The 14,076-nt window shown below is 35.8% G+C and overlaps 1 protein-coding gene across 2 annotated transcripts in view; it reads left to right on the top strand.

The window, feature by feature from the left end:
* HOOK1 (hook microtubule tethering protein 1) overlaps positions 1–14,076 on the top strand; it is a 93,688-nt gene that overhangs the window by 65,631 nt on the left and 13,981 nt on the right. For both annotated transcript variants that reach the window (XM_023730593.1, XM_023730594.1), the window contains 4 exons: positions 4,505–4,592; positions 4,705–4,765; positions 10,833–10,973; positions 13,099–13,192. In XM_023730593.1, coding sequence (XP_023586361.1) covers positions 4,505–4,592; positions 4,705–4,765; positions 10,833–10,973; positions 13,099–13,192 — 384 coding nt within the window. The remainder of the gene's footprint in view (positions 1–4,504; positions 4,593–4,704; positions 4,766–10,832; positions 10,974–13,098; positions 13,193–14,076) is intronic.

Below are 14,076 nucleotides of genomic sequence, written 5' to 3' on the forward strand. Positions count from 1 at the left end.
TTTTGTTTTAAAGTCTATTTTATCTGAGATTAGTATTGCCACTCCTGCTCTTTTTTGGTAGTTGTTAGCTTGATATATTTTTTTCCAACCTCCATCTTCTTTTGATGCTTCCTGTGTTCTTTAATATTTTTCCTGTAGAATCCTTCAGTATAGCAACTCAAGGCTTGAATTCTTTCTTCAGTTCTTTCCACTTGAGATATTCTGTGCATGTTCTTCCCTTTTGATTCTCTATCTCCAGGTCTTTGCACATTTCTTCATAATACTTTGTCTTCTCGAGCCACCCTTTGAAATCTTCTGTTTAGCTCTTTTATTTCATCATTTTTTTCTTTTGCTTTAGCTACTCTATGTTCAAGAGCAAGTTTCAGAGTCTCTTCTAACATCCATTTAGGTCTTTTCTTTCTCTCTTGTCTTTTTAAGGACCTTGCTTTCTTCACGTATGATGTCCTTGATGTCATTCCACAAGTTGTCTTGTCTTCGGTCATTAGTGTTCAACATCACAAATCTATTCTTGAGATGATCTCTAAATTCAGGTGGAATATACTCAGGGTAGTACTTCATCTCTTGTGGACTTGTCCTAGTTTTCTTCAGCTTCCACTTGAACTTGCATGTGAGTGATTGATGGTCTGATCCACAGTTGGGCCCTGGCGTTGTTCTAACTGATAATATTGAGCTTTTCCATCATCTCTTTCCCCAGATGTAGTTGATTTGATTCCTGTGTATTCCATTTGGTGAGTCCATGTGTGTAGTTGCCGTTTATGTTGGTGAGAAAAGGTATTTGTAATGAAGAAGTCGTTGGTCTTTCAAAATTCAGTCAGATCTTCTGGCATCATTTCTGTCACCAAGGCCATATTTTCCAACTACTGATCCTTCTTCTTTGTTTCCAACTTCCACATTCCAATCACCAGTAGTTATCAGTGCATCCTGATTGCATGTTCGATCAATTTCAGACTGCAGAAGTTGGTAAAAATCTTCAATTTCTTCATCTTTAGCCTTAGTGGTTGGTGTGTAAATTTGAATTATAGTTGTATTAACTGGTCTTTCTTATAGGCTTATGGCTAATATCTATCACTGACAGTGTTGTACTTCAGGATAGACCTTGAAATGTACTTTTTGATGATGAATGCAAGGCTATTCCCCTTCAAGTTGTCATTCCCGGCACAGAAGACCATATGATTGTCCGATTCAAAAGACCAATACCAGTCCATTTCAGCTCACTAATGCCTACGATATTGATCTTTACGCGTTCCATTTCATTGTTGACAATTTCCAGTTTTCTTAGATTTCCAGTTTCCTAGGAAGAAGTACCTGGTGGTCTACTTCTGAAAAGAATTAGCCAGTGAAAACTTAATGAATACCAGGGAAACATTGTCTATTGCTAGAGATTTGCCCATTTTTGTCTAGAATATATAATCATACACTTTGTTTTTTTTTTTTGACTGACCTCATTCACGTAGTATAATGTTTTTAAGGTTCATCTATATTGTAACATGTATCATTACTCAATTCTTTTTTTATTGTTGAAAGTTCTACTTTATGGATATAGCACACTTTGTTTATCCATTCATCAGTTAATGGACATTTGGGATATTTTCACTCTTTCAGTATTATACATAAGGCTGTTATGAACATTCATGTACACATTTTTGTGTGAACATAAGTTTTCATTTTCCTTCAGTATGTACCTAGGAGTTGTATTGCTGGGGAGTCCCTGGGTGGCACAGATGGTTAAGTGCTCGGCTACTCACTAAAAGGTTGGCGATTCAAACCCACCCAGAATCATCTTGGAAGAAAGACTTGGTGATCTGCTTCCAAAAGATCACAGCCTTTGAAAGCCATATGAAATGCAATTCTACTCTGAAACACATGGGGTCACCATAAATTGGAATTGACTCACTGGCAAATGGCTCATTTTATTTTGTTTTTTGGTATTGCCAGGTCATATGGTAACTGTTTAACCTTTTAATGTTTTCTAAAGGATACGAATCATTTTTCATCTCTTTCAGCAGTTTTTGAGGGTTCTGATTTCTCTATATCCCTGCCAACACTTATTTTCTGTTGTTGTTTGTTTAGGTTTTTTATTTTCTTTTTTAGCTGTTTTTTTTTTTTTTTATATCTATGTAATGGATGAGAAATATTACCTCCTTTTTTTTTTTAATTCGTATTTCCCTAATAACTGATTTTAAGCATCTTCTTATGTGTTTTTGGCCATTTGTAAATCTTCTTTGGAGAAATGTCTATTTAAATCCTTTGCCCGTTTTTTAATTAGGTTATTTGTCTTTTAATTTTTTGAGTTGTCATCTTTATATATTGTAGATACAGATGTCAGATATATGATTTGGAAGTATTTTCTCCTGTTCCGTGGATTGTCTTCTCATTTTCCTGATGGTATTATTTGTGGCACAGAAGTTCTTCATTTTGACTAAATCCAAGTTATCTATTTTTTGTTGTTGTTGTTGTTGCCTGTGCATTTGGTGGCCTTTTTGAGAAACCATTGTCTAACTCAAGGTCACCAAGACATACTCATATGTTTTGTTCTAAAAGTATTACAGTTTTAGCTCTTACATTTAGTCTGTGATCCATTTTTACTTAATCTTTGTATATGGTACGAGGTGAGGATTAGCAACATCATAATAAATGGAGAAAATACTGAAGTCGTCAAGAATTCCTTTTTACTTGGATCCACAACTAAGGCCCATGGGAGCTGCAGTCAAGAAATCAAGCAATGCATTGCATTGGGGAAATTGACTGCAAAAGGCATCTTTAAAGTGTTAAAAAGCAAAGATGTCACTTTGAGGATGATGGTGTGCCTGACACACCCCAGGGTATTTTCAGTCACCTTAAGCATGCAAAAGCTGGACAGTGTCTAAGGAAGACCAAAGAAGAATTGATGCCTTTGAATTATGGTGTTGGTGAAGAATATTGAATATACTGTGGAGTGCCAGAAGAATGAACAAATCTGCTTTGGAAAAGTACAGCCAGAGTGCTCCTTAGAAACGAGGCTAGCAGGACTTCATCTCACATGTTTTAGACATGAAGAAGAACGGGGCATCAGGATTAGAAAAAAGACTGATTAACAACCTGTGTTATGCAGATGACACAACCTTGCTTGCTAAAAGTGAAGAGGACTTGAAGCACTTACTGATGAATATCGAAGACTACAGCTTTCAGTATGGAGTACACCTCAACATAAAGAAAACAAAAATCTCACAACTGGACCAGTAAACAACATGATAAACAGAGAAAAGATGGAAGGTGTTGAAGATTTAATTTTACTTATATCCACAGTCAGCACCCATAGAAGCAGCACTCAAGAAATCAAATAACACATTGCATTTGGCAAATCTGCTGCAGAAGACTTCTTTAAAGTGTTGAAAAGCAAAGATGTCACCTTGAAGACAAAGGTGCACCTGACCCAAGCCATGATGTTTTCAATCGCCTCATGTGCATGCAAAAGCTGGATGAAGAATAAGGAAGGCTGAAGAAGAATTGATGCCTTTGAATTGTGGTGTTGGCAAAGAGTACTGAATATCCATGAACTGCTAAAAGAACAAACAAATCTGTCTTGGAAGAAGTCCATCCAGAATGCTCATTAGAAGCAAGGATGGTAAAACTGTGTCTCACATATTTTGGACACTTTATCAGGAGGGATCAGTCCTGGAGAAGGACATCATGCTTGGTAAAGTAGAGGGTCAGTGAAAAAGAGGAAGAGTCACAAAGAGATGGATTGACACAGTGGTTGTAACGATGGGCTCAAGCATAACAATGATTGTGAGAGTGGTGCAGGACAGGGCAGTGTTTCGTTCTGTTGTACGTGGGGTCACTGTGAGTTGGAACCTATTCGACAGCACCTAACAACAACAACAATCAGGAGGGACCAGTCCCTGCTCCCTAGAGAAGGACATCACGCTTGTCCAATGAGATGGATTGACAACAGTGGCTGCAACAATGAGCCCAGACATAGCAATGATTGTGAGGATGGCACAGGACTGGGCAATGTATCATTCTGTTGTACATAGGGTCATTATGAGTTGGAACCAGCTCAATAGCAACTAACAACAACAACATTCCCATTTTGAAGATGTGAATACAGCATCAAAGAGTTACATAACTTGCTCAGATAATATAGCTAGGGAGTGGTGAAAGAAACTATAGTCCAGTTTACCTCCATAGTCCATGCTGATTTCATTACCCTACAATTGCATATTTGTACTCTGTGTGTCAGAATCAACTCAGTAGCAATGGGTTGGGTTTTTTGGTTACATAATTGCATTCATTTGGTTCAAAGTTAAACTGTCTAATGGGGAAATTGCCTGTCATGTGTTACATCAAGTTTATATGACTTATGCAGGAGAAAATTGACTTCTTAGCACTAAAACAAAAACTTTTCCCTTTTAATTAAACAACAGTTATAAATTAACTTGTTAAGATAAATTATTACAAGCATAAAGTACATTACTTATAGGCAGAATTAAATATTTTTCTGACGTCAACAATTGTTTTTTAGAGGCTTATAGAACAGCGTGATACTCTAAAAGAAACAAATGAAGAGCTTCGATGTTCGAAAGTACAACAAGATCACCTAAACCAAACAGGTGAATTTTGTTAAATTTACAAAAGGTTTTTTTTTTTTTTTTTTTGATCTTTCTTCTTAGTGGTAGAAAAGACATACTGAAATGTTAATCTAGTTTTTTTGTTGTTGTTTAGATACATCTGCCACAAAAAGTTATGAGAATCTTGCTGCTGAAATTATGCCCGTGGAATATAGGTAATTTTTTTTTAATTAACTGATAATCTGTATTTAAAAATATTAGAAATGTGATTTTTTTTATACGTCTTTTAAAATTTTTTATTGTATGAGTCATAGTTATAAAAATTATTTTATCTCCTTATACTTTGTAAGTTAGATTGTTATTGCTGCCACAACAATTTTAAAATTTATCAGATGTGTAAATTGCACTATCTGAATAATATATTCTGGTTTTCATAGCATGGGCTTTATTATGTTGAAATTATTTATTTTCCTATTCGTTAACTCTATGGAAAAACCTTTCAGTATATGGCATTCAAATCCACGTGAGTGAAAGTTAAAAACTCTCAATAATAGGAGGAGAATTAAAGAGAAATAAAGTATAAATTTTAGAGGTTTCTCTTGACCTCAGTTTTATCTTGGTCTTTCATTGCTGTGTTTACTTCTAGCCATTTGACTAACCTGGCGTTTTTATGGTTTTCTTTTCATTTTGGGGTGGGGGGTGGACAGAATGGGCAATAAATTCACTTATTTATTATTTACAATTTTCTTCGCTCTTTTCATTCAGATATAATTCATGTACCATATGATTCACCCATTTAAAAGGTACAATTCACTGAGTTTTAGTATATTCACATAATTGTGTAACTATTACTACTATCTAATTTTAGAACATTTCTATCACCCCAAAAAGAAACCTCATACCCATTAGCAGTATTTCCCAGTCCTACCTTTACCCTCACATCAGCCTCAAGCAACCATTAATTTTTCTGTCTCTGTAGATTTCCCTATTCTGGAGATTTCATATAAGTGGGCTCATACATTACATGGTCTTTTGTGACTGGATTCTTTCATTTAGCATATTTTTTCAAGATTTATCCATAGTGTAGCATGTACTTAATTCTTTTTTATTGCTGAATTATATTCCATATATAATTAGGAACAAGGACCTGGCGATCTACTTCTAAAAGTGTGGCCAGTGAAAACCTTATGAATAGCAGTGGAACATTGTCTGATGTAGTGCCAGAAGATGAGCCCCTCAGGTTGGAAGCCCTCAAAAGACAACTGGGGAAGAGCTTCCTCCTCAAAGTAGAGTCGACTTAAATGACATGGATGGGGTAAAGCTTTCGGAACCTTCATTTGCTGATGTGGCACGATTCAAAATGAGAAGAAACAGCTGCAAGCATCCATTAGTTATTGGAACGTGGAATGCATGAAGTATGAACCTAGGAAAATTGGAAGTTGTCCAAAACTGAAATGGAATGCATAAAGATTGATACCCAGACATTAGTAAGCTGAAATGGACTGGTATTAGCCACATTGAATCTGACGATCATATGGTATAGTATGCCGGGAATGACAAATTAAAGAAAAATGAGGTCACATTCATTGTCAAAAAGAACATTTCAAGATCTGTCCTGAAGTACAGCCCTGTCAGTGATAGGATATTATCCATACACCTATAAGAAAGACCAGTTAATATGACTGTTATTCAAATTTACCAACCAACCACAACCACTAGGGCCAAAGATGAAGAAATTGAAGATTTTTACCAACTTCTGTAGTCTGAAATTGATCAAACCTGCAGACAAGATGCATTGATAATTACTGGTGATTGGAATGTGAAAGTTGGAAACAAAGAAGAAAGATCAGTAGTTGGAAAATAAGGCCTTGGTGATAGAAATGGTGCCAGAGATCACATGATGGAATTTTGCAAGACCAATGAACTATTCTTTGGAAATACCTTTTTTCAGTAACATAAATGGCAACTATACACGTGGACCTCTCTGGATGGAATGTACAGAAATCAGATCAACTACATCTGTGGAAAGAGATGATGGAAAAGCTCAATGTCATCAGTCAGAACAAGGCCAAGGGCCGACTGAGGAATAGACCATCAGTTGCTCAAATGCAAGTTCAAGGTGAAGCCGAAGAAAATTAAAACAAGTCTATGAGAGCCAAACTACGACCTTGAGTATATCCCACCTGAATTTAGAGACTATTTCAAAAGTAGTTTTGACACATTGGCCACTAATGACCAAAGACCAGACAAGTTGTTGGATGACATCAAGAACATCATACTTGAAGAAAGGAAAAGGTCATTAAAAAGACAGGAAAGGAAGAAAAGACGAAAATGGATGTCAGAAGAGACTCTGAAATTGAGCTTGAATGTAGAGTAGCTAAAGTGACTGGAAGAAATGATGAAGTAAAAGAGCTGAACAGAAGATTTCAAAGGGCAGCTTGAGAAGACAAAGTAGTAGTATAATGACATGTGAAAGACCTGGAGTTAGAAAGCCAAAAGGGAAGAACACGCTCAGCATTTCTCAAGCTGAAAGAACTGAAGAAAACAGTTAAGCCTCGAGTTCCAATATTGAAGGATTCTACAAGGAAAACATTGAACGATACAGGAAGTATTAAAAGAAGATGGAGGGAATACACATAGTTACTGTACTAAAAAGAATTGGTTGATGTTTATCCATTTCAGGAGGTAGCATATGATCCAATGGTATTGAACTGATGGTACTGAAGGAAGAAGTCCAGGCTGCACTGAAGGCATTGGTGAGAAACAAGGCCACAGAAATTGATGGAATACCAGTTCAGATGTTTCAACAAATGGATGCAACGCTGTAAGTGCTCACTCGTCTATGCTAAGAAATTTGGAAGGCAGTTACCTGGTTAACTGACTGGAAGAGGTCCATATTTGCGCCCATTCCAAAGAAAGGTGACCTAACAGAATGCAAAAATTATCTAACAGTATCGTTAATATCACACGTGAGTAAAATTTTGTTGAAGATCATTCAAAATTGTTTGCAGCAGTACATCGACAGGGAACTGCTAGAAATTTAAGCTGGATTTAGAAGAGGACGTGGAACGAGGGATATCATTGTTGATGTCAGATGGATCTTGACTGAAGGTAGAGAATACCAGAAGGATGTTTACCTGTGTTTTATTGACTATGCAAAGGCATTCGACTGTGGATTATAACAAATTATGGATAACATTGCAAAGAATGGGAATTCAGAACACTTAATTGTGCTCACGTGGAATCTGTGCATAGACCAAGAGGCAGTTGTTCAAACAGGACAGGGGTATGCTGTGTGGTTTAAAATCAGGAGAAGTGTGCGTCAGGGTTGTATCCTTTCACCATACTTATTCAGTCTGTATGCTGAGCAAATTATCCAAGAAGCTGGACTATATGAATAGGAATGCAACATCAGGTTTGGAGGAAGACTCATTAACAACCTGTGATATGCAGATAACACAACCTTACTTGTTGAAAGCAAAGAGAACTCAAAGCATTTACTGATGAAGATCAGAGACCACAGCTTTCAGTATGGATTGCACCTCAACATAAAGAAAACAAAAATCCCCACAACTGGACCAATAAGCAACATCATGATAAGTGGAGAAAAGATTGAAGTTGACAAGGATTTCATTTTACTTGGATGCACAGTCAACATTCATGGAAGCACCAGTCAAGAGATCAAATGACGCATTGCATTGGCAAAGATGTCACTTTGAGGACTAAGGTGCACCTGAACCAAGCCAGGGTATTTTCAGTTGTCATATATGCATGTTAAAGCTGGACAATGAAGGAAGACCTAAGAAGAACTGAGGCATTTGAATTATGGTGTTAACGAAGAGTATTGAATATACAGTGGACTGCCAGAAGCACAAAGAAATCTGTCTTGGAAGAAGGACAGACAGAATGCTCCTTAGAAGCGAGGATGGTGAGACTTAGTGTCACGTGCTTTGGACATGTTATCAAGAGGGATCAGTCTCTGGAGAACGGCATCATGATTGGTAAAATAGAAGGTCAGTGAAAAAGAGAAAGGCTCTCAATGGCATGTATTAACATAGTCCCTGCAAGGATGGGCTGAAACAGCAACAGTTGTGAGGATGGCGCAGGACCGGACAGTGTTTTGTTGTGTTGTATTTAGGGTCGGTATGAGTCAGAACCGATTCGGCTGCACTTAACAATAACAGTCATATGGATAATATCACATTTTGTTTATCCATTCATTAGTTGATCGACATTTGGGTTGTTCCCACCTTTTTGTTACTACGACTAGTACCACTGTGTGCGTTCATGTACAAAGTTTTGTGCAGCTATAGCTCTTCAGTTCATACCTAGGAGTAGAATTATTGGGTTATATGGTAACTATATTTAATATTTTAAAGAGCTGCCATACTCTTTTCTAAAGAGGTTGAACCATTTTTCGTACTTACCAGTAATGTATGAGGGTTCCGATTTTTTCATATTCTTGTGAGAGCTTGTTAATATGTCTTTTTTAATGTAGCCATCATAGTGAGTGTGAAGTGGTATTTCATTGTGGTTTTGATTTACATTTCAACGTTGACCATCTTTTTATGTGCTTAATGACCGTTTGCATATCTTCTCTGGAGAAATGTCTATCCAAATATTTTGCCCATTTTTTAATTAGGTTATTTGTCTTTTTATTATTGAGTGTTAAGAATCCTTTATATATTCTCGATATAAGTCCCTTATCAGATATGTGATTTGTAAATATTTTCTCCCAATTTCATAGGTTGTCTTTTCGGTTTCTTAATGGTATTACCTGTAGTACAATAGTTTTTAATTTTCATGAAGCCCAAGTTATCTCAGTTTTTCTTTTGTTTGTGCTTTTGGTGTCATTTATGAGAAAAACATCAACTAACTTAAGGTTGCAAAGATTTGGGAGTTTTATAGTTTTAGCTATTATATTTAGTCTGTGATCCATTATGAGTTAATTTTTATACATGTTATGAAATAGGGTTCAACTTCATTGTTTTGCATGTGGATATCCTGTTGTTCCAGCACCATTTGTTGAAAAGTCCTTTTGTCTTTATACATCAGTTTTCAAAATTGAATTCTATATTTTATTTTCTCATAATTTTTAACTAAAATCATTTTAGAGAAACTGGATCATCACTGAAATTATATTAAATATTTGATCCTAAGATAGATCCCTGGATGTGGACTTTTTAGGTATTAACATCTATTTGTTTTGGAAAGTTCTCCCAGTCCATTTTACAAATACCTAAAAATACTCTTGTCACTTCTTGCTAGGAGGTGAGGTCATGTGCTACAGAATAGGGAAAAACAAAACAAAACAAAACACTGTCTAAAGTTTATGCAAAGTTGCTGTAACTATTACTATGGGGCCCTGGTGGCATAGTGGTTAAGAACTCAGGCTGCTAACCAAAAAAGGCTGAGAGATGAAATCCACTAGCTGCTCCTTGGAAACCCTGTGGGGCAGTTCTGTTCTGACCTTTAGGGTCGCTATGAGTCAGAATTGACTCAGCTACAGCAGATTTGGTTTGGTTTTTTTATGGAGGTTTAAATATGTTATGAAAATTATAAAAGTATTAGAAGATGAAAAACAATATAACTAATAAACGTGGTATTGTATAAAGAGATTAGTTACTTACCTGTCTTAGTGCGGGAGTCAGTCATTATTCTAAAATTGATAATGCAAAAAATAAGAGGCTGTAGTTTAGAGTTATGGTGCTAGCATTCTGAAGAACAAAAATTGGGATAGATTGAAATTAGTTGGCTTTGAGGAATGGAATTTGTAAGGGCAGCAGCTGGAAGAGTATTACTTCTCATTTAATACCTTTCCTATTTACATTTAAAATAAAGTGCATGTAAACCTTTAATAATTTTTCCCCACAATTAAAAGTTTAGATACTGTTTTATTACCATCATAAAAGTATATTAAAAGTTTTAGGCAAACTAGAGTCTCCTTAAATCTATTGATTTTTATTTTTATGTTTTCTAAGAATATACTTTATGTTGCCCTTTGGTGAATAGTTTCTAAATTATGGAAGTAAAGTTATTCACGTTGTTTCTTTGGAATTTGCATAATAAATATTTAATGAAATATAATATAATCCTATACCTATACTTTAAAAATTTTACTACTTTTTTTTTTGAGGTACAGTCTTGCAATGTACATTTTTCAAAAACAGTAGTTTAATATGGCAGCTTGAGTAGACAAGAATTTACTCTTTAAAAAAGTTAAGAATGTAAAGACTATTACTTTTTAAAAATTAAAATACAAATTTTGCTTTTCAACATCAGGGAAGTATTTATTCGACTGCAACATGAAAATAAGATGCTTCGCTTACAACAGGAAGGGACTGAGAATGAACGTATTGAAGAACTTCAGGAGCAGCTGGAACAGAAGCACCGTAAAATGAATGAATTGGAAACTGATCAAAGGTGACAGGCTTCTTTATAATTTAACAGCATGGTAATTTTATTACCTAACCACAAATCTTGGTTCACAGAACTGGAATATAGTATTATAGTTAAATTAATTAGGGTTTTGTAGAATTCTGAAGTTTTTGTTTGTTTATAGTCTCTCACTACTATAAGCTTCACCCCATAAAACAAGTCAAGTGATTGATTTCATCACAGAACTAATGGACTCATGGATGATCCATTAATTTTAGCAGGCTTCATCAACCAAGCTGTTCATTTAGATATCTTCACAATTGACAGAAAAGTTAACATATGAATAAATGACAGTCTGGCTCTCTACTGGGTCTGGTGCATTAAACCAAAATCAGTGGGACATAGATTTTAGAGTCCAGTATGAATCCCACCTCTAGTTTACTAATAGTTTTGTTCTGGGCAAGTTACTTAAGCTCTCTCACTGTTGGTATTCTCAGCTATAAATTGGGAGTGATACTCATTTGCAAGTTGTTATGAAGATTAAAGAATATGTGCTTAAAGCAACTGGTACTTGTACAAATGAGGCACTCAGAAATTATAATAATAATAAAAATAGGTAACATTTGTGTAGCCTTATGTGCCAGGCACTTTTCTAGCTACTTTGTGTTTATTTGTATTCTGTCTTTTATGTATAAGGAAGACAAGGATAAGTAACTTACCCAAGGTTACAGAGCTAGTCAGTCATGGATCCTACATTTGAAAATGGTCAGTCTGGCTCCTGAGTCTCTTGCTCTTAACCATTATGTTAACCTGCCTCTTATAAATAGCACTCTTGCTGTCAAGTATATTTGGATTGATTTGTCTAGGCTTTATTGAACCTTGAAGACCACCAGAAGTCTGAGACACTTGAACCTTGTCTCTCGCAAACTTTTGTGCATACTGTTAAATCAACTGTAGTTAAAAGAAGAATAACATTTTAACTTTCTGCTGACATCATTAAATATTAAAATCTAATACAGTTTAATACCATTTGCTAGCACTGGAGATACTAATTTTCAGTTTTTAGGAAAAGAATAATAGGAAGACAGGTGAATAGATAATTATTACATATGTGATAACTACAATAATGGAAATATTATGATAGGCAGTTATATGTGTCTTACATAGAGAGAGACAGAGAGATACTAACTCTTGCTGGTAACTTCCAGTGTAGACAACTTTCAAGCAGGATTTGAAAGAATGCAATTTTGCCAGTTTAAAACCTGCACTAGTTGCTTGTGCCAATCTCTTGGGAAAAAAAAAAAAAGTCACACAGAAGTGGTGGGAAAATGGTGATCTTTCCTTTCCCCCAATACATCTTGAGATCTGAAATAGAAAAAGGAAATCTAGTTTCTATTTATTATAGATAGAACTATAGGAAAATTAAGCTAGATTTCTAATTTTTTTTACCAGAGAGTACAGTGAAGAAATGTTACATTTTTGCCACTGATACATAAGTAGTTAAATTTTTAAATTTGAGTATGTATGCTTTACAGATAAATTTTTTTTTTTTTTTAAGTATTTCCTTGGAGGTAACTTACTGTACTAGGTATTGCACCAAACTACAGATAATTACTCAGCATTTGTAATTGCTATTAAATGTTGGTTTTATGAATTAAATTAATTGCATGGATGCACCTTTAAATTGTAGATCCTTAACTGCTTTGTTGCAGCCACTGTGTCAGTTCATCTCATCAAGGGTCTTCCTCTTTTTTGCTGACCCTCTTCTTTATCAAACATGATGTTCCCCAGGGACTGATCCCTCCTGATTACATGTCCAAAGTACATGAGACCAAGCCTTGCCATCCTTGAAGCCAAGGAGTGGTCTGGCTGTACTTCTTCCAAGACAGACTTGTTTGTTCTTCTGGCGGTCCATGGTATATTCAGTATTCTTTGACAACACCATAATTGAAAGACATCAGTTCTTCTTCGGTCTTCTTGTTCATTGACACAGTGGCTGCAGCAGTGGGCTCAAACATAGCAGTGATTGTGAGAGGATGGCACAGGACCAGGCAGTGTTTCGTTCTGTTGTACATAGGGTTGCTATGAGTCGGAACTGACTCAAAGATACCTAACAACAACTACTTTGACTTTTAATACAAATGAGTACATATGACTCATCTTACAATAGGCTGAGCCAAGAACGCATCCGAGAATTACAGCAGCAGATTGAGGACCTCCAGAAGTCTTTACAGGAGCAAGATGCAAAGTCTGAAGGTGAAACTGTAAGTAACTTAAAAATTATACTAATTTTACTGTGTATAGACTCTGTAATAGCAGGTCCTGATGCCCAAAGTAATCTAGTAGACGAATGCACCACCCTTATCATTGAGGGTACCATTAAATACCGTATATATCTGCATAACAGATGCAGTGATTTTGCCTCCTTGGAGTCTATAAATTGATCACATGTACTGTAAGGTGATTTCTGCCTGCCCTACTTCAACAGCTGCATCTAAGTTCACGGTAATTCTTGATTGAGACCATGCTACTATTGAAACCTTCACAGTTCTGCCTGGATTCTAACAGTGCTGGCCTGAGAAAAAACTCAAATGAGCATTAGGCTTGTCTGAGAAAAAACTCAAATGAGCATTATCAACAGTCACAATTGAAGAAACTTTCTGAAAGGAAATTAGAAAAGACAAATTGATTTCTGCCAAAAGAGCATTCAAAAAATGGATTATACCAGCCTCTGAAGGACAGAAACATTAGTACAATCTTAGAGACTTCACCCCCTTATTTCCTCCCTCCTTCCGTACCAACTCATGGTCTTGCCATTTTCTAATGGTTTTTGATGGCTGATATTGGTGGACTTGAGAGAGATCAAACTTAGCGTAACTCTGAATATACTTAGCAATTTCTTTATAGTTTGATCTCCATATGTGTAGGGGGAAAGAAGCTGTGATTGAGAAACGTATTATATTTCATTCAAAACAGCAACAAAAATGATAGGGCTAGATGTGTGTTAGATAATGATTGGGATTAGAGAGAATGTTAGGTGATTATACTTGTGCTGATAGGGAAGGAAACTATGCAGAGTGAGTGATGAAATGAAAAGGAAGATTGAAAGAGTAGCATTTCCTTTCTGTATTTTATATCCTTTATATGA

The sequence above is a fragment of the Trichechus manatus genome, unplaced genomic scaffold (genome assembly GCF_000243295.1).
Source record: "Trichechus manatus latirostris isolate Lorelei unplaced genomic scaffold, TriManLat1.0 scaffold00003, whole genome shotgun sequence".
NCBI classification, from domain to species: domain Eukaryota; kingdom Metazoa; phylum Chordata; class Mammalia; order Sirenia; family Trichechidae; genus Trichechus; species Trichechus manatus.